The sequence below is a fragment of the Diadema antillarum genome, unplaced genomic scaffold (assembly GCF_040938485.1).
Source record: "Diadema antillarum isolate AM-2024a unplaced genomic scaffold, OU_Dant_1.0 scf00000049, whole genome shotgun sequence".
Lineage (NCBI taxonomy): Eukaryota > Metazoa > Echinodermata > Echinoidea > Diadematoida > Diadematidae > Diadema > Diadema antillarum.
The window spans coordinates 1,005,942-1,027,970 of record NW_027270938.1 but is presented as its reverse complement, the minus strand read 5'-3'; the positions used below and the strand labels follow the sequence as shown (position 1 = coordinate 1,027,970).

The window sequence follows — 22,029 nt, the reverse complement described above, 5'->3', positions numbered from 1 at the left end:
TATTTATGCATATCATCACAAGCAACTTTGAAAAGAAAAGAAAGAAAGAAATATTGCTTGGGTCAATGAGTTATGCGTAATTAATTAGCACTGTAACACCGTGAGGCAAAATGGACATGGGTTTTTGTGCACTTTGTTTACTGACCAAACTCTGTGAAGTTAGTGAACATTTTGATGAGTGGATCTGTTCATTGGATGTACTGGAGACTCAATGACAATAACAAAGTAAAATTTGATTAGAGAATCAATTGACAGGAAAACTATGACATAGATTATAGATAAGTGCACCGTAACACCGTGACTGTAATACCGTGACCTCTGAAATGTGTGTAGAACACCTTTGGAGAATCTTGTTGTCTTTACAACTCATAGGCCTGAATTCACGAAGGTGGTACAAATGAAACCATGGTTTAAACCGTGGACAAAAACCATAGAGTGCCAAGTGTCACACGAAATGTTTCGTCAAGAAATTGGTCATCTTGTCGACAAAATGACCGTTTGGTCAATGAAATTATCATTTTGTGGACGAAATGTTCATTTAGTTACAAAATATTGTCATTTCGTTTTAAAATAATCATTTCATCGACGAAATGACTGATTTTGTAACGAAATATTCCATGCGACACTTGGCGCTCCATGGTTTAAACCGTGGTTTTACAGATGTATTTATACCACCTTCGTGAATTCGGGCCATGGTGTTTCTCCTTGAGGTAGAATGAAATGATAATTCATAATGAATGCCTGACATCACATTATAACACATAGATGAAACAAAAAATTATTGAAATCATAACAGATTAACAAAAACAATTAAATAAAGAAAAATTATGCACTGTAACACCGTGACATACGTTTGTACATGTTACAGTCAGGAACACTGCTCTATCAGTAAAATATACTTTGTTTTGAGACATGATTCCCTCTATCATCATTGAAAGCTTGTTAAATATTTCTGAGTGATTTTTTAGGGTTTACATTATACAACTACTCTTTAAACGTTCAATTTGTATATTAAAGATGACATACAAATCTGAAACTTTGATTTGAATACCTTTGGTCGTGAAGCCAGGTGAACCCACTCGTGGCAATTTCAGTAACGATAAAAAAAATCAATCTAAGCAACTTGTGTGGCACAAAATGTATAACACTTATTCTTCTTTTTCCAAGATGTACTGGAAAATGAATACATCAAAACGATTATGAATAATGCAAATTCCCATTCATACACATAAATTACAGTGAGTGTGGCCCTTTTTATGGTGAAACGTGTGAGATTGCGCACAGCACCATGCACAGGAAAGTACACGTGTAGTATTCCAGTGAGATTAACTTTTGGTGGTCACATTGATCTTAGCTTCAGTATACCCTAAGTGTACAATTCTTTAGGATACCAGGGAAGCTGCAGCAAGACTTCAGACCCTTTATCATGTTAGGAGCACGCTGAAATGCGTGATTAACGCACAGAGCGTGACAAATGACCAGTTCATGATTACCTTTTAAATACTAGCATCAGTCTGCATGCAAATTATCAGTCCATGGCATTCACCATTAGACTAAAGAAGCTGTTCAAAAGATTTTTAAAAAAAGAATCTATGGCAGAATCCAACATCAACTTGTTCTTGAAATAGACAGAACACTTTTTACAATAAAAAAAAAGAAATAAATGGACCAAATTCTGATGATTGCATACAAAACTGTGTATAGCAATGACTACATAGTCTCCTGCCCCCTTTTTGTTTCAACCTTTGGCGTTTGGATATAATGCTAGAAAATATATAAAGTGGACAGTGTAGCTATAATTGCAGTTTGCAGAGTAAAAAAAGCATTGTGGAAATAACTTTTATTATTCTGCTATTTTAGTCTACAAAAGAAGAATCAAACCAAGTGATAAAATGGTTAATTATGATAAGAATATTAAGCAAAGGTTTTAACTCAACTGAAGCTGTTGCCTTGATTTAAAGTTCAAAACCTTCAGAAATAATTTCTCTGGTTGTAAATCTGGTAGATGGCACAATGTAAGTGGACTGCTGCCATTTTGAACCTCCATGTGCTCTGAGTGTTGATTGAAATATCAAACCCCATGACATTGTAAACTCAGTTCTAGATTTTTGGCACAAAAAGGGTTAAAATTGAATGATGCTTGGCATCAAGTACAATTCATAATCTTTGTGGAAATGGCTTGACCCATCTGTCATTCTCATGCTACGTCCATTTAACTTCATTTTATATCTCAGATATTTATCTCAAATTAAATTAGGTAGATTTTATGCACATTAATTGCAAAGTTAATTAAATGTAATTTTCTAACAACATGGTCAGATATGAAAAATTCAGACCTTAAGCTTTCATTTGATACCAAAATGAATGAGATTTGACTATTTGAAAATTTGATGGTCATGTCCACTTTATCGTGGAATTGCCCTTTTCCAGTTGGAAATTTCTTTTGCCTATTTTGAAATGACTAACAAATTTTCCTATTTACCAAAATGTTGTGTATAGGGGTGGAATCCTGCCTACGGACTGGGGAACTACATGGAGAGGAAGGCTTTGAGATACAAGGCGATTGAGTTTGTGGAGGGAAGCATGGAGGCCCAGAAAGGGCCAGAACCTGGAAATGCAAACCCCTTTGTGATGGCTATGCAGTTTGTCCAATAGGACCATATGAGATGTCAGGAGATTCTAAAGGTTAGTTGTGTACACAGAGCATTTTTTAAGGTACAGGGAGATATACAGGGTCTCGTAGAAATAAGCCTGAAAATTCCAGTTTCAAAGCATCCTCTTGTTTGTTTATTGGATTGGATTGATTTTGCAATGCTAGTTTAAGAATCCTAACTGTAGACACCCACAAAACTACATTTCTGAAACCTCCTATGTCATAATCCTTGTTCAGTGTAATTTGTTTAAGTATTGTTTCTCTGCTAAAGAACCACAATAAATTCCACATATCTGTACATGAATTTGTCGATTTATGTACTACAATGTACATGATGTGAAATTATGAAAATTGACTGGAATGTCCCTTTAACAGTAGACACTCACAGTGACATACAAAGCTGGATTGAGTTTGCAATGCTAGTTTTAGAATCCTATAAACAGTAGACACCCACAATGACACAACTTTTACCCTCACAGTGACATACAAAGCTGGATTGAGTTTGCAATGCTAGTTTTAGAATCCTATAAACAGTAGACACCCACAATGACACAACTTTTACCCTCACAGTGACATACAAAGCTGGATTGAGTTTGCAATGCTAGTTTTAGAATCCTAACTGTAGACACCCACAATGACACAGCTTTTACCCTCACAGTGACATACAAAGCTGGATTGAGTTTGCAATGCTAGTTTTAGAATCCTAACTGTAGACACCCACAATGACACAGCTTTTACCCTCACAGTGACATACAAAGCTGGATTGAGTTTACAATGCTAGTTTTAGAATCCTATAAACAGTAGACACCCACAATGACACAACTTTTACCCTCACAGTGACATACAAAGCTGGATTGAGTTTGCAATGCTAGTTTTAGAATCCTATAAACAGTAGACACCCACAATGACACAACTTTTACCCTCACAGTGACATACAAAGCTGGATTGAGTTTACAATGCTAGTTTCAGAATCCTATTAAAACTGTAGACACCCACAATGACACAGCTTTTACCCTCACAGTGACATACAAAGCTGGATTGAGTTTACAATGCTAGTTTTAGAATCCTAACTGTAGACACCCACAATGACACAGGTTTTACCCTCACAGTGACATACAAAGCTGGATTGAGTTTGCAATGCTAGTTTTAGAATCCTAACTGTTGAGGCGTGCTTTGTGCAATTGTATGCATGGGTGAGTGTTTCCACGTGTTCTGCCCAGTTGTTCTTCATGGAAGGCTGAAGAGTCCCCAGCATGTTCAGGAGTGTGCTGTTGAAGCGTTCCGTCATACCATTTCCTTGTGGATGGTATGGTGTCGTCCTTGATTTTTCCATACCAAGGAGTTCGCACAGCTCTTTGATGATATCTGCCTCAAAGTACTTTCCTTGGTCCGAATGAATCCTCTCTGGGATACCGTAGTGTACTATGTACTTCCTGAAGAGGGTCCTTGCCACGGTTAGTGCCGTCTGGTCCCGAGTTGGAAAGGCTTGGGCGTGACGCGTGAAATGATCTGTTATGACCAGAACATTATCAATACCCCCTCCAGAAGTTTCGAGGCTCAGAAAGTCTAGACACACTAACTCCAGTGGGCGAGAAGTCTTTATGCTGGTAAGCTTGGTATTACCGTGAGGTTCTGCTACCTTCCTGAGGGTGCATCTCCTGCAATGGTGGAGATGTCTCTTGACATCTGAGGCCATTCCTACCCAGTAGCAGCGTCTTCGTGCTAGGTCTAGAGTTCGTTCATATCCCATGTGGGCCATCTGGTCATGTACACTTTGTAGGACATTCTTCCTACAGCACTTCGGGATGACTGGGACAGTCTCAATACCCTCCTTCATACTAGGTTGATAGTGCAGCACTCCTTTGACTAGGACGAGACGATTCCATCTACCCAGAAGTTTCCGGACGTGGTTGGACTCTTTTCCAGCTTGTCTCCTGGTTGGTTTGTGCCCCTTCGTGATTAACTCGATGACTCTAACAATTGCCACATCCTTAGATTGAGCTTGTGCAAGGTCAGTTCCAGACAGCATGGAAGAAAAGTCATCATCACTAGTGGCTTGGACAGTGTTAACCTTTGCTTTGGGTTCTTCTCTTGATGCTTGATCCAGCAGGCGTTGTACCTCATGGCGTTTGATCCTCGAAAGACTGTCTGCATTGTCATTCGTTTTCCCAGGGCGATATACAATCTCCAGGTCACACTGAGCAAGGTCGTTGACCCATCGTTGACCGTGAGCATCAAGCTTGGCAGATTTCAGAACATACGTCAGCGGGTTATTGTCTGTCACAGCAATGACACGTTGGCCATAAACATAATCCCCGAATTTCACAGTAGCAGCCCAGTGCAATGCCTTGAATTCCAGTTTATGAGCAGGGTAGTGCCGTTCACCTTGTTGAAGACTCCTACTTGCATATGCGATTACCCTCTCTTTGTCTTCCTGTTCTTGGACAAGAACTGCTCCAAATCCATCAAGTGAAGCATCAGTCTGAAGGATGAAGGGTTTCTTGAAGTCTGGGTATGTAAGGAATCCTAACTTTAGAATCCTAACTGTAGACACCCAAAATGACACAGGTTTTACCCTCACAGTGACATACAAAGCTAGATTGAGTTTGCAATGCTAGTTTAAGAATCCTAACTGTAGACACCCACAATGACACAGCTTTTACCCTCACAGTGACACACAAATCTGGATTGAGTTTGCAATGCTAGTTTTAGAATTCTACCTGGAGACACCAATAATGACACAGCTTTTACCTTCACAGTAACATACAAAGCTGGATTGAGTTTGCAATGCTAGTTTTAGAATCCTAACTGTATACACCCACAATAACACAGCTTTTACCCTCACAGTGATATACAAAGCTGGATTGAGTTTGCAATACTAGTTTCAGAATCCTAACTGTTGACACCCACAATGACACAACTTTTACCCTCACAGTGACATACAAAGCTGGATTGAGTTTGCAATGCTAGTTTAAGAATCCTAACTGTAGACACCCACAATAACACAGCTTTTACCCTCACAGTGACATACAAAGCTGGATTGAGTTTGCAATGCTAGTTTTAGAATCCTATAAACAGTAGACACCCACAATGACACAACTTTTACCCTCACAGTGACATACAAAGCTGGATTGAGTTTGCAATGCTAGTTTTAGAATCCTAACTGTAGACACCCACAATGACACAGCTTTTACCCTCACAGTGACATACAAAGCTGGATTGAGTTTGCAATGCTAGTTTTAGAATCCTAACTGTAGACACCCACAATGACACAGCTTTTACCCTCACAGTGACATACAAAGCTGGATTGAGTTTACAATGCTAGTTTTAGAATCCTATAAACAGTAGACACCCACAATGACACAACTTTTACCCTCACAGTGACATACAAAGCTGGATTGAGTTTGCAATGCTAGTTTTAGAATCCTATAAACAGTAGACACCCACAATGACACAACTTTTACCCTCACAGTGACATACAAAGCTGGATTGAGTTTACAATGCTAGTTTCAGAATCCTAACTGTAGACACCCACAATGACACAGCTTTTACCCTCACAGTGACATACAAAGCAGGATTGAGTTTACAATGCTAGTTTTAGAATCCTAACTGTAGACACCCACAATGACACAGGTTTTACCCTCACAGTGACATACAAAGCTGGATTGAGTTTGCAATGCTAGTTTTAGAATCCTAACTGTTGAGGCGTGCTTTGTGCAATTGTATGCATGGGTGAGTGTTTCCACGTGTTCTGCCCAGTTGTTCTTCATGGAAGGCTGAAGAGTCCCCAGCATGTTCAGGAGTGTGCTGTTGAAGCGTTCCGTCATACCATTTCCTTGTGGATGGTATGGTGTCGTCCTTGATTTTTCCATACCAAGGAGTTCGCACAGCTCTTTGATGATATCTGCCTCAAAGCACTTTCCTTGGTCCGAATGAATCCTCTCTGGGATACCGTAGTGTACTATGTACTTCCTGAAGAGGGTCCTTGCCACGGTTAGTGCCGTCTGGTCCCGAGTTGGAAAGGCTTGGGCGTGACGCGTGAAATGGTCTGTTATGACCAGAACATTATCAATACCCCCTCCAGAAGTTTCGAGGCTCAGAAAGTCTAGACACACTAACTCCAGTGGGCGAGAAGTCTTTATGCTGGTAAGCTTGGTATTACCGTGAGGTTCTGCTACCTTCCTGAGGGTGCATCTCCTGCAATGGTGGAGATGTCTCTTGACATCTGAGGCCATTCCTACCCAGTAGCAGCGTCTTCGTGCTAGGTCTAGAGTTCGTTCATATCCCATGTGGGCCATCTGGTCATGTACACTTTGTAGGACATTCTTCCTACAGCACTTCGGGATGACTGGGACAGTCTCAATACCCTCCTTCATACTAGGTTGATAGTGCAGCACTCCTTTGACTAGGACGAGACGATTCCATCTACCCAGAAGTTTCCGGACGTGGTTGGACTCTTTTCCAGCTTGTCTCCTGGTTGGTTTGTGCCCCTTCGTGATTAACTCGATGACTCTAACAATTGCCACATCCTTAGATTGAGCTTGTGCAAGGTCAGTTCCAGACAGCATGGAAGAAAAGTCATCATCACTAGTGGCTTGGACAGTGTTAACCTTTGCTTTGGGTTCTTCTCTTGATGCTTGATCCAGCAGGCGTTGTACCTCATGGCGTTTGATCCTCGAAAGACTGTCTGCATTGTCATTCGTTTTCCCAGGGTGATATACAATCTCCAGGTCACACTGAGCAAGGTCGTTGACCCATCGTTGACCGTGAGCATCAAGCTTGGCAGATTTCAGAACATACGTCAGCGGGTTATTGTCTGTCACAGCAATGACACGTTGGCCATAAACATAATCCCCGAATTTCACAGTAGCAGCCCAGTGCAATGCCTTGAATTCCAGTTTATGAGCAGGGTAGTGCCGTTCACCTTGTTGAAGACTCCTACTTGCATATGCGATTACCCTCTCTTTGTCTTCCTGTTCTTGGACAAGAACTGCTCCAAATCCATCAAGTGAAGCATCAGTCTGAAGGATGAAGGGTTTCTTGAAGTCTGGGTATGTAAGGAATCCTAACTTTAGAATCCTAACTGTAGACACCCAAAATGACACAGGTTTTACCCTCACAGTGACATACAAAGCTAGATTGAGTTTGCAATGCTAGTTTAAGAATCCTAACTGTAGACACCCACAATGACACAGCTTTTACCCTCACAGTGACACACAAATCTGGATTGAGTTTGCAATGCTAGTTTTAGAATTCTACCTGGAGACACCAATAATGACACAGCTTTTACCTTCACAGTAACATACAAAGCTGGATTGAGTTTGCAATGCTAGTTTTAGAATCCTAACTGTATACACCCACAATAACACAGCTTTTACCCTCACAGTGATATACAAAGCTGGATTGAGTTTGCAATACTAGTTTCAGAATCCTAACTGTTGACACCCACAATGACACAACTTTTACCCTCACAGTGACATACAAAGCTGGATTGAGTTTGCAATGCTAGTTTAAGAATCCTAACTGTAGACACCCACAATAACACAGCTTTTACCCTCACAGTGACATACAAAGCTGGATTGAGTTTGCAATTGTGACAGACTAAATACGTACACTACCATACAACACATACATTAACAATGGGATCCCTGATTCAAACACTTGGTGAAAAGGAAGAACTCAAACAATATTTCCAATTTCAAATTATTGCTTATTTATTAAAATAATTACAGTTAAAATGAAAACTATAAATATCGTAGAAAATTTAAAATATATTCAAAGAAGGAAAAGGTGAAAACCAACGAGCGAAAACCAACACAGCACGAGATGACGTCTGTAAATATGTAATAAGAAAAGAATGAAATGAATAATTTGTATATTTCCTAACAGCACGCCAAGACACATAATTAATCTTACGATGTAAATCTTGAATCAACCAACTGAAAGTACAATATAAAACAAAAACAGAAAGATATTTAAAACAATAATTATCATATGATACAAACTCATACATTAATAAATAACGATACAGGTCATAAGTATGTTATGATATGTCTCTTATAGTAAAAGATATGCATAGAATATATTTACCTCCTTAATAAGCAAAATACACCATCCACGGCGCCTCGCCAGCCGATCCGTTAGCGTTTACATAATAGGCGCCACCTACACAATAAAAGAAGTTCAGTTCCGCTATAATAAAACTCATGTAGACGGAATATAAACAATCACATTGTATATTCGTATGTTTACAAATTAACACCCAGCTCTCGTGATAATATTTCCGTAATAAATCATAAATCATAAATAGATACCGCGGTACGGAGTATATACATGTACAGTATAACATACTGGATATTGCTAAATAAAAAGATACATACGTCTACACTTGCATTCTGAATGTGTACGACAGCGATAAATGATATATTTCACCAACCAACGATTAAATAGACGTAAGTTGGTAATAAAACAATCCGGCTAATTTGCAATGTAAATATAATTATAGTCAAAGCAAACAAACAAATATAGTATTTGCGAAATACGTATTTAATAGTTATCAGCAAAACAGCTTACCTATGAAAGAATCAGTTCGTCGTTTATGACAAAATCCGGTACAAGATGGAGTGTTATAAAATTCATGTCCGCAGTCTTAGCGAGTCAATCCAACAATGAATTAAAGTATAAGAAGGTAATAACAATTTTGCGCTGTGATAACAATAAGGCGCGCGGTTACCACGCTCCTCAACAACACGCACCTTTGGCCAGGCCGCCATGGTGACCGCGGGGGCTTGCGCCGCATGGTGCTGATGGAGGGGACAATCCTGTCCTCCCACACACACCCCCGCCTAAAATAATTGCTGTCCCCGGCAATATAACATAAAACAATAGTAATCGTATGATTAAAAAGATAAAAAAAATATTCACATCTTACAAGCACAAATATCAGGAATGTCATCTATACAACAAATTTGTTCCATGACACTCATTCCCAATGGAATAATTACGGTTCCTGGCAAAGTGAATAATATCATATACTCATTACATAATATAGAATATATAATATACACAAAAAAATATGCATATAAGCATAAAAGTGAATTGGCTCACGTACACATGTCCAGGAATCCGTGATATTATGCATAACAATATCAATGATGAACGAAAAAATAGAATACACCACAAATATTATAGCAGCATATAGTACATGTATACATGGTTGTAATTATAATCTTTTCTCCTGACACTCACCAGCGCTTTAAAAGGTTGCCATCCCTGGCAACATAGATATAATCAATAATGGTGAAGATAACTACACGTACATTAAATGAAGCATATACTAATGTATCCACACAGATTGGCCGGGATTATGAGGATTGGAGAGGAGCAAGATTATCTTCATCAGAAGAGAGTGAACTTGTTTCGTCATCCACGTCGTTTGCGTCATTGGCGAAGTCATTGACGTCGTCCTCTTGTTCACTGAGACTGAAGGTACAGTGAATTAACATGTCCTGATATAGGGTGCGCTCCTTTTCTGTGCCCTGTTGCCTAACAACATATACGGGAGAGTCTGCGATCTTCTGAACAATAACGTATGGGGTCTCTTCCCATCTGTCTGCTATCTTGTGACGTCCTCGATGACCTTTGCTTGACACGAGCACAATGTCCCCGGCAGAAAATTTTGCTGGCCGCACTCTCTGGTTATGGTGTGCCTGCTGTCTTGCTCGAGAATCCTGTGCATTCGTGTTAGCTTGGTGATGTGCCTCCTCGAGAGATTCTTGCACTTGTTCCACATAATCGTAGTATCCCTCTCTGTTTTCCTTCTTTGTCTCTCTGTGAAGTTTTCCGTCAAGTGGAATCCTGGCTTCTCTCATGAACATGAGGAAAAACGGTGAAAACCCTGTTGAGGCGTGCTTTGTGCAATTGTATGCATGGGTGAGTGTTTCCACGTGTTTTGCCCAGTTGTTCTTCATGGAAGGCTGAAGAGTCCCCAGCATGTTCAGGTGTGTGCTGTTGAAGCGTTCCGTCATACCATTTCCTTGTGGATGGTATGGTGTCGTCCTTGATTTTTCCATACCAAGGAGTTCGCACAGCTCTTTGATGATATCTGCCTCGAAGCACTTTCCTTGGTCCGAATGAATCCTCTCTGGGATACCGTAGTGTACTATGTACTTCCTGAAGAGGGTCCTTGCCACGGTTAGTGCCGTCTGGTCCCGAGTTGGAAAGGCTTGGGCGTGACGCGTGAAATGGTCTGTTATGACCAGAACATTATCAATACCCCCTCCAGAAGTTTCGCGGCTCAGAAAGTCTAGACACACTAACTCCAGTGGGCAAGAAGTCTTTATGCTGGTAAGCTTAGTATTACCTTGAGGTTCTGCTACCTTCCTGAGGGTGCATCTCCTGCAATGGTGGAGATGTCTCTTGACATCTGAGGTCATTCCTACCCAGTAGCAGCGTCTTCGTGCTAGGTCTAGAGTTCGTTCATATCCCATGTGGGCCATCTGGTCATGTACACTTTGTAGGACATTCTTCCTACAGCACTTCGGGATGACTGGGACAGTCTCAATACCCTCCTTCATACTAGGTTGATAGTGCAGCACTCCTTTGACTAGGACGAGACGATTCCATCTACCCAGAAGTTTCCGGACGTGGTTGGACTCTTTTCCAGCTTGTCTCCTGGTTGGTTTGTGCCCCTTCGTGATTAACTCGATGACTCTAACAATTGCCACATCCTTAGATTGAGCTTGTGCAAGGTCAGTTCCAGACAGCATGGAAGAAAAGTCATCATCACTAGTGGCTTGGACAGTGTTAACCTTTGCTTTGGGTTCTTCTCTTGATGCTTGATCCAGCAGGCGTTGTACCTCATGGCGTTTGATCCTCGAAAGACTGTCTGCATTGTCATTCGTTTTCCCAGGGCGATATACAATCTCCAGGTCACACTGAGCAAGGTCGTTGACCCATCGTTGACCGTGAGCATCAAGCTTGGCAGATTTCAGAACATACATCAGCGGGTTATTGTCTGTCACAGCAATGACACGTTGGCCATAAACATAATCCCCGAATTTCACAGTAGCAGCCCAGTGCAATGCCATGAATTCCAGTTTATGAGCAGGGTAGTGCCGTTCACCTTGTTGAAGACTCCTACTTGCATATGCGATTACCCTCTCTTTGTCTTCCTGTTCTTGGACAAGAACTGCTCCAAATCCATCAAGTGAAGCATCAGTCTGAAGGATGAAGGGTTTCTTGAAGTCTGGGTATGTAAGGAATCCTAACTTTAGAATCCTAACTGTAGACACCCAAAATGACACAGGTTTTACCCTCACAGTGACATACAAAGCTAGATTGAGTTTGCAATGCTAGTTTAAGAATCCTAACTGTAGACACCCACAATGACACAGCTTTTACCCTCACAGTGACATACAAAGCTGGATTGAGTTTGCAATGCTAGTTTAAGAATCCTAACTGTAGACACCCACAATAACACAGCTTTTACCCTCACAGTGACATACAAAGCTGGATTGAGTTTGCAACTGTGACAGACTAAATACGTACACTACCATACAACACATACATTAACAATGGGATCCCTGATTCAAACACTTGAAGAAAAGGTGAAAAGGAAGAACTCAAACAATATTTCCAATTTCAAGTTATTGCTTATTTATTAAAATAATTACAGGTAAAATGAAAACTATAAATATCGTAGAAAATTTAAAATATATTCAAAGAAGGAAAAGGTGAAAACCAACGAGCGAAAACCAACACAGCACGAGATGACGTCTGTAAATATGTAATAAGAAAAGAATGAAATGAATAATTTGTATATTTCCTAACAGCACGCCAAGACACATAATTAATCTTACGATGTAAATCTTGAATCAACCAACTGAAAGTACAATATAAAACAAAAACAGAAAGATATTTAAAACAATAATTATCATATGATACAAACTCATACATTAATAAATAACAATACAGGTCATAAGTATGTTATGATATGTCTCTTACAGTAAAAGATACACATAGAATATATTTACCTCCTTAATAAGCAAAATACACCATCCACGGCGCCTCGCCAGCCGATCCGTTAGCGTTTACATATTAGGCGCCACCTACACAATAAAAGAAGTTCAGTTCCGCTATAATAAAACTCATGTAGACGGAATATAAACAATCATCATGTAAAAAAAACAAATACATTGTATATTCGTATGTTTACAAATTAACAACCAGCTCTCGTGATAATATTTCCGTAATAAATCATAAATCATAAATAGATACCGCGGTATGGAGTATATATAACATACTGGATATCGCTAAATAAAAAGATACATATACGTCTACACTTGCATTCCGAATATGTAGGACAGCGATAAATGATATATTTCACCAACCAACGATTATTAAATAGACGTAAGTTGGTAATAAAACAATCCGGCTAATTTGCAATGTAAATATAATTATAGTCAAAGCAAACAAACAAATATAATATTTGCGAAATACGTATTTAATAGTTATCAGCAAAACAGCTTACCTATGAAAGAATCAGTTCAGTATGTGTGATATTAAAAGTCACCATGAACTGTAACTGATTTCAGCTTGCAGTATGTTTTTTTTTTTTTAAGGGCTTATTTAATACCCAAAAACAAGTTTCATTGGGTTACTTTTTAAACATACTCCACTTGACTGATTCCAATTTTGTCTTCGGCATTCAAAATATCTCTTAAACAAAAATTCCTCCTGTTTTCCTACCAAATTAGCATTTGAACTGGTAATTATTGCGGGTAGTCAAGGCAGTCTGGTCATCTTTTAGGTGGTCTTCCTCTTGGTTTGTTCCCTTGTTGCCAGGTTTCCAGGGTAGCTTAGGGTAGTGTGAGGGTCACATGTGGCTTGAAGTATTACCTAATTCTCTTTCTGGATATTCTGTTCAAAACTCTGCTCCAGCCGAGGGATTTTCTAATTGTTTTGTTTCTGATTTTGTCCAATTCTGTTACTCCCATAGTTTTTCCAAGACATAATAATTTGAAAGTAAGTAGTCTGTTATTGTCTTCTTTTCTCATGGTCCATGTCTTGGCTCTGTATAATGATATTGAACAAGGACCTCATGAGTTCCATTTTTGTGTTGGTGAAAATTTCTTTAGGTCTCCAGATTGAATGTAATTTTTGGACTTCTCCAACCACTTTCCCAATGCATAACTTGATATCTTGTGTGTGTGAACTGTTGTGGCTGATTTTCCTCATAGATGGACAAATTCTTTAACCTGATTTACTTGAGTTCCATTGATGCTAATGTCATATGTGGTGGTTTCTTTAGAGATGGCTTGAATCTCTGTTTTTGCAATATTTATCTTTAATCTGAAGGCTGAACTGCTTTTGTTGACGAGGTTAAACAGTGTCTTCTCTCCAGATTGTTGATATGTTGTCTGAAGATGTTCACCCCAATATTGCATTCATGCAGTGCAAACATCATTTAAAAAGCTGTGGTGAAATGACACATTGATGTCTGACTCCTACAGCTTGTGAGCAGTCTGATTATTGTAGTGGGTAACAAAAACAGTGCTTTCAAGAGGCCATTCCAGAGAGACTCTAAAGCTTTTTGAGAGATTTTATATAGCTGAATAATTCAATTCAATTCAATTCATTCATTTTCATTCTTCTTTTTTTTTCTTTCAACAAAAACATAACACAACATGAATCAGGTATTACATCATAAACAAAAAACATTTGCCTTTGCAATAAATAAAGGATATCCATAAACATAAGAGCGCATACTGTCTAAAAAAAATAATAATACAAAGTCATGCTTCAGTTTAAAAAAAAAAAGAAGAAAGAATAGAGAGGTCCGCTAGAAAGCAAAGTTTGTAGATTGTGAACCACTCATAAAGCTTATGAATTACTTATTTACAAACACTTGTGACAAATATGATATACGACAGGACAGGACAAAACAGAAGAAACACAACAACATGACACAACTTGCCAGAATAGATGAAAAGTATGGAGGAAAGAAAGAAAAAGAGAGAATGAGAGAATGCCTACACGCTGAACAAGGAGAATGGAACAGGGGATGGTAGAGAATGTGTTTCATAGAGTTGGTGCTGCATGCAGCTGAGCAAGGATTGTGATGGCTACTTCTTTACGTAATAATGAATTCAATGATTGAATGATTGGTGGGAGGATGATGAACCCTGAGGTTGACGAAACCTATAGCTAAGGGGGAAAAACATATCAGAGAGGATTTAATAGAAAAGATTTCAACTTGCGCTTAAAAGAATACAAAGATGGAGAATTTTTTATTTCACAGCTCAGTGAGTTCCAAAATCTAGGACCGGTGTATATAAATGTATTCTGGGCCAATAAAGTTCTCAGGAGGGGTAAATGAAACTCATTAGATTGTCTAGTGGGATAATCATGAAAAGACTGGTTCCGTGAGAACATTGAATTGAAAATAATGGGAAGTGCATTTCATTTACATTGTAATTAAACATAAACTGACCAAGTTGAAAAAATACAAATCTTTCCTTTGTCAATCCAAGACATTTGTCAATCCAAGACATTTGTCATGGACATATTTCCTGTATTGCAACTGATTGACAAATTGCCCTATATCGACGTAATTTAATAGGCACTGAATTGATCACTGATCAATTCAGTGCCTATTTACGTTGATGTAGGGCAATTTGTCAATCAGTTGCAATGAAAACATCTCAATGACATAATTTCATGAATTTGAATATTTCCTGCATGCAGATCTTGTTACTTTTTGACAGCTTTTCTGATCTCATAGTTGTTTGCAACTAAAATAAAAACATTGTCAGTCATGTGAAGCAAGGGAAAGTTCAAGTGCCTGGTAGCTCACACTCGGAAATGCCAGAAGTTACAATTAGTTTTTTTTTTTTTTTTAATTTTGACAGTGAGTATTTGATGACATTATTCCATGATGTTAACTGTAGAGGCAATAAACATCATGGTAGGTTGAATCCATAGCTGGCTTTATTCCTTTGGCTAATTTTCTTACAATGTGTTGGTTCATTAAAATATGTTCTATTTGCCATGTTCACTAGTTCATTATCCATTGATAGAGTGTTTGCTCTGTTTTTGTGTTTGTTTTTTGTTTTTTTTTTGTAGATGGCGGGGTATTGAGAGGAGATTACGCAGTAATTGTAACGTACAAGAGTGGTGGGCTATACAGGGGGTAAAAAGGGTCATGTTTCGAAATCCTTATGGTCCCTGCTTATTTGAAGCAGCTTATCGTACTGAGCATTTTGACACCTTTCAGTAAAAAATCAGATGAAAAATGAGATGGAGTCAGCCAAAAAACTGATTTTGGGGGAGGGCAAAATTACTGCCGTGCGTCGGTCAAAATATAGTGAAAAAATAATAAATTCACTATCCAAAGGAGTATGAAGATGATTTAAGTGTCCAGATATATGTTTTTGAGGTCAAGAAATTGATTGCAAATGTCAGAAACCCTTAATATACTACAGAAAGCATACAACTTTTATCATTCTCATTGTACATGTTAGGTACTGAATATCACTGATCAACAGCAACGGTATCTAACTGACCACCTGGGCCATACTCTAGACGTGCACAGAGTTTTCTACAGATCTACTAGCGACCTGATCGAAAGATTAGACCTGGCAAAAATACTGATGCTCCTTGACAATTGCAAGATAGGGAAATACAGAGGACAGAATGTGGCGGACATCACCATGGAAGGTGAGAAAATTGACATTAGAAGCCAATTCAGATTTTTTTTCATAATAACTTACATGTGGTAACCAAGAGCTATTAGAGGCACAGTGTATATGGAATTCATTGCAGTTAGTTTTGGAATATTTTTGATAAGTGTGGTTGAAATTGATACTTGTATTTATGTATCAGATTCATCAGAGGAAAAAAGAGACAATTTTGAACTGATGTTTATCTGTTTATCTTCCCTTCATTCCAGAAAAAAAAATGCAGCACCCATTTTTTTGTGATTTAAGAAAAATATATGTTTTCTTCTTGTGGGCCTTCAGCATAGCTGGGAAGGCACACTTAGCGTTTGGTTGTCATATGTATGGGTAGATGAAGAATGGATGTATGTCTGTCATCCACAATTTTTACAAAAAGGTGAACTTGACCAGAAGGCTGATTTTGATGAAACTTGGTATTTGGGTTGTGGTGGGGACATGACTTGCCTATGCTAACTCTTGATGTTATGCAGATGCATATTAAGGAGCTCATTTGCACTAGGGCACGGACAAGACGCGGAATGCTAATTTAGTACATCCGCATTCATTCGGTGACACATCCGCATTTTCTTGAAAGATTCCACTCACTGTCTTGATCATTCCTAAACCCTTCCCGGCGATTCCGCATGTTCGGGAGAGAGCAAAAATTCCAAATTTGCTCTCGATCGAAATTTTGACTCGGAAATGAACTTCCTGACGGCTTCGGCAACTTGTCTGCATATTTGTGCGGACGTCGTCAGGACATCCCGCCTTTCTGTTAGACTGCCGTCTCCCCCACAAATGCTCCCGAGAGCCTCCGCGGTGCGGGCAACTTTGCGAAAGTGTGCAGAAGCCAGGCAGATGTTTCAGGAAAGCGCAGAACTGATGCGGATCTATATGAGCGAGTGCATGAAGCCGCTGTGAACATTTGCAGTCAAGAGACGGAAGAGACTAGATGATGTTGAGCAAAGTTTTACATTCTACAGTTCGACCTCGATTATCCAGCCATGTCAGGACCGGCGCTCATCCGGATAAGCGAATTGGCCAGTTAGATATGGGTGACACAATGTTAATGTATATAGCTACTGTCCAAGCTGCCGTCCCAGTGCACTGGCAGTTAGGCTGGTAGCGTACCCTGCAACGGTGTGTAATCTATGCTAGCCTGCGCAAAATTGTAGTCCCGATAGATCATGACTGCTTACATTTACGATGATAATGTGGTGTGAATTTATGTTAGTTCTGTTGAGAATATTGTAGCTAAATCGTGTGAGTTTTGTAGAAATTTTAATTGAGTTTAAAGTCACTGTTTTTTCTCAATATTTGAATGAAAAAAAAAGAAGTCCTTCACAGCGTGAACGCGTCCGGATAATAGAGATTTTCGGATAAAAGGAGGCCGGATAATCAATGTCGAACTGTACTTAAATTCAGCATTAAAAATTCAGCATTATGCCAAAATAAAACAAGTTAAAGAAGGGAAGCAACGGTCACCATCCCAGTCCCGCAGCTGAACATCTCTTTTCTCTGAGAACCCGTGAATGTCCGAGTTATGTAAAAAGCCAAAGCCAAAGCCTGTATATTATAATACCAACAGTACAATATCTGCAGAGGTTGTTCAGGCAAATGCAAGCAGTGACCACAGTCTTCACCACCCGTGTACTTATTCGTTAGAGCCGGCGCTGAATTTATAACCTTATGTCCTCATATTGTCTGGGAATCTATATGGTTGTCGGAAAGTCATCCTGATTGTCTTAGTCCTTGCTTTAACCACTCCTGGTGTAATCCTAGATGTGTCCGCACTGTCCTGCTAGGATCAGCATTTACCGCGACATTTCGCGCCCTTCCAAGACACTCCCTGGAATGTCTGCAGTCAATACGCAGATATTCCTAGTCATGTCGCAGGAAACAATAATTCTCACACTTTTATTCACGTCTGACACGGAAAGGATGCTGATGTGACACAATTTGCTTCCGCAACCCTTCCTAATCTTGTTGGCGCTCTAGTGGACGTCAGCCATTTACAAAGAGGTGAACTTTACCCAGATGGCAAAGTCCAATTGGTACCTAACTAGAATCATAGGCGCAACATGATAACCTTTAGTTGTTGATGAGGTCAAAGGTCACCAAGGTCAAAGTTCATTTGAAGTCAAGTTGTAAGATAGGCTGAAATGACATTTAATAGCGGCCTATGGCTTACGGTCTCTGAATGTAGCGAATGCGAAGGCGGAGATCCACTAAATTTATTTTTTATTTTTTTATTTTTTTATTACACTTAAACAGTACAAGCAAAAGAAATAGAATTAAGCCTGACTGGGAACAAAACTTTTTGGATATTGCCTAAAATTTTCATTTTTGCACTATTCTCTCACAAAATCATCAGACCAGAGTCAAGTCTAAGAATTCAAAAACTTGATTACAGGCTACGGTATCACTTCAAATATAGTCAATAGTAGATAAGAGTAATATCTTTTAAGGTACAGGTTCATTTATAAGAGCCAAGTTACTTCTTCCCCTGTTTTTAGATATCTTGGATGTGTCTTTGGAAAATGAAGAATGTGGGACAGTGACAGCACCTGAGAAAGTGACAGAAGAAGACTATTATCCAGACATGCCTGACTGTGAAGATGTGGATGAAACTGGTAAGGGTCACTTTACTGAAAATATGTCTCGCCATCTGTTCAGTAATGATTTAGGTGCATGCATGTACTTTGCTAATATTTTGCAACACAAAACACAACTATATGTAGCTAAGTTCATTTATGTGTAATATCATTACACTATTGAACTGATGATGAGACAATTTTTAAGTAGTCTGGAGCAACATTCCATGCTAAATCTAGAGATGCGCGTGTAATTCGGATTTGTCTGTTTTTCACAGACCGACACGGACTGGACCAAAATCGGGTCGAGTTCGGGCACGTTTTATAAAGATTTTTAGGTTGAGCTTGGTCCCATTAGGGGTAAACCATCGGCGCTGTTTGCCGCTATCGGGAGGAAATAGCTCCAGGTTATTGGGCTTGGTCGGGTTGGATTTCATAAGGTAACTGCTGGATTGCCTCAAGTCGGATAAAAAAAAGCTTCCCCACTCGTCCCTAGTTAAAACCCAGAGATATCTGTTCAGTTTGTAGGCGATGTTAAGATTTTGTAGGTCCCGCCATACTTTTCTTTGATCAACCCCATCTCGATTTCAAATTTGACCAGTTATTACATATAATTACTGTGTTATCACCATGTATATTGTTGTGTTTTGCATGTTGTTTACAAGGTGAAAGAACTTGTTTGATTTCTGTTATAATGTCCATAAATGAGAAGTATGGAAATAAAATGAATTGAATTGAATTTTATTTGTAATCACATTGCCTAGTTGATTGTAAACAGCATAATAATTTACATCGCTATCAATGTCTTGTTTATTTTTACCTGACTTCCAAGGATAGCAAAACAATTTTAGGTTCCCTCTTGCAGTTTAGTAATCATGGTGGGAAGTTTTAAGCTTATCTACACAAATTAGTATTAGACTTTCAGTATTTTTGCAATTGTTGAGTAATTGAGGGATTTTTTATGCTCTATTGTTTGTAATTTAAGTCATTGAATCTTCAAGAATTTAAACATTGTTCTTAATTATTTTGCAGCTCGTGGTGGCAAAATCCTTCAAGATGAAGAGAGTATGCAAGGCACGGCATAGGTGGACAGAGAATGAAATTGAAGAGTTAAAAAGACTCTTTGCGGGCTCCTTTGCTAAGGACAAAACACCAGAGGAGAAAGAAGTCAAGAATGCGCAGCCAAAGAGTAAAAACAAAGGAGGCACAATATGTGGAAGCTAAAAGTAGGGAACATAAAGTCAAAAGTCAGTTGGTTTAATACAGCTACACCCCTCTTCAGTAGGTTCTTCCAACGTGAAAAGCGAGATCACTTGGTTGAATGGTGGTTATGGTCTCTAGTAAGATAGCTAATTTGCATATTTTTTGTGGCTCATTTTCAGAAATGGTGAGGTATAACTTGGTGGCCCGGTCCCTTAAAGGGACTGTACAGTACTGGTTGAGGTGGGGATTCATGTTTTGAGCATTCCTAAAGTGAGATAATGAGAAGCATTTTATAGAATATGAAACAGCATGTAATTTTAAGAAGGATTCAACATTTATTTGATGAAAATTGGTTTTCAATGCCTGAGATATCCAAAAAAGTGATACAGTGCACTCCCGTTATAACGAAATGCTCGGGACCGGCAGGTTTCTGTCTTATAACCGAACAAATCAATATGTAACGAAAACAAGGAAGCCACGCATATATGATATTCTGTTTGTTGAATACTCGTCATACACTGGGAAGCTATGTGAACAATAACACAAATAGTTAATCTCTTTCAGATTATTGTATTACAATAATGCAAAGTTCCTCTCGGAAACTGTGCGTGACACACCAAGTGAACACACAGTGATGTGATGCATTCGCCCATGCAGAGACGCTACAAATGCTTGTTCCACTACGTATTTTTGAAAGCGATCTGCATTTCGTTATAAGGGAACACATTTCTTTTGTATTTCTTTGTCAGTGGTGCTCGGAAAAGACTTTGTTATAACGAAAATTTCGCTATAACCGTGTTTGTTATAAGCGAATTTTGTACCTTAGACTTTGATGGCGATAATCTTGGGACCAGAAGTTTTACCTCGATATAACGAAATTTCGTTATAACCGTGTTCGTTGTAATGTTTGTGCACTGTAATGATAAAAGGCGACAGGCCACACCTTTTATTAGGATCTATTTGTTTCACCTTGTTTTTGGATATCTCAGCCATTTCAAAATCGATTTTCATCAAATTAACTTTTGATACCCCTTAGAATTGCATGCTCTTTGACATCTCATAGATTGGTTTCTGAATATCTCGCAAAACGTTAAAAGCTAAACCCTCACCTTGACCAGAACTGTACACACCCTTTAAATGCGTATTTAAAAGTGTAACCTAACTCGTTCCAAAACTTCAACATGACCCCCTATTTTAGTCAATTTCAAGGACATTAGGACTCACTTTGACCCTTTTTTCCCTCCAAACAAGGACAAATTGGCTTCAAAATATAACCCTATTTTTAATATTTCAAGGACAGTTTTTAAAACCATGGGTCCATATTTGTGATATTTCAAATACACCGTAAATAATGAAAGTTTTCAGTCAGGTAGATTTGGTTTTACACTATTAATGAAAATCTTATTTTATTATAGCTGTGAGTAAATGCAATTGATATGTTAAGAAAACAAAGTTAAAAATTAAAGATAATAAAAAGTTTTGGTACCTCAAAAGTGTCCTTGAATTTCCTTGTCTTAGTTTGTGTTTCAGGTTAAAGTACCTTTCATATAACTAACACTGTGAGACTTACTCGCCCCAAAGTGCTCTCATGTCTTAGTAATCATGCAATTAACTGCGATCAGCAGCCCCATACGCATAGCGACCAGCAGTCCCATACGCATAGCGTAATCGAGCTTCGCATTGTAGCATTCAGGATCATGACAGATTTAGTATCGCAGGGTAAATGTCAACTTAAAATCCCATAAATTCTTCAATTTGAAGACTTACCAATTAACTTGAAGTATTGAAAACAGGCTTCGGGCAACGTTTGGTTCTGCCTATAGTCCCTTTCTGTTCGAATTGATGACTGAATGTGACTCGG

General features: G+C 38.9%; 1 protein-coding gene across 1 annotated transcript; it reads left to right on the top strand.

Annotated features, from left to right (window-relative positions):
• Positions 1–2,409: 2,409 nt before the first annotated feature.
• Positions 2,410–21,521, top strand: LOC139715492 (uncharacterized). Its single transcript, XM_071627061.1, has 4 exons — positions 2,410–2,685; positions 16,177–16,372; positions 18,888–19,004; positions 19,998–21,521. The coding sequence occupies exons 1-4, from the start codon at positions 2,662–2,664 to the stop codon at positions 20,048–20,050; spliced, it is 390 nt and encodes a 129-aa protein (XP_071483162.1). The 5' UTR covers positions 2,410–2,661; the 3' UTR covers positions 20,051–21,521.
• Positions 21,522–22,029: the final 508 nt, after the last annotated feature.

What these genes read in the sequence shown, in the direction of transcription:
- LOC139715492 (XM_071627061.1), top strand. Translation starts at nt 2,662, where the DNA reads ATGAGATGTCAGGAGATTCTAAAG. An exon ending in GATGTCAGGAGATTCTAAAG is followed by an intron (nt 2,686 to 16,176) that starts GTTAGTTGTGTA and finishes TGTACATGTTAG; the next exon opens with GTACTGAATATCACTGATCA. An exon ending in GGCGGACATCACCATGGAAG is followed by an intron (nt 16,373 to 18,887) that starts GTGAGAAAATTG and finishes CCCTGTTTTTAG; the next exon opens with ATATCTTGGATGTGTCTTTG.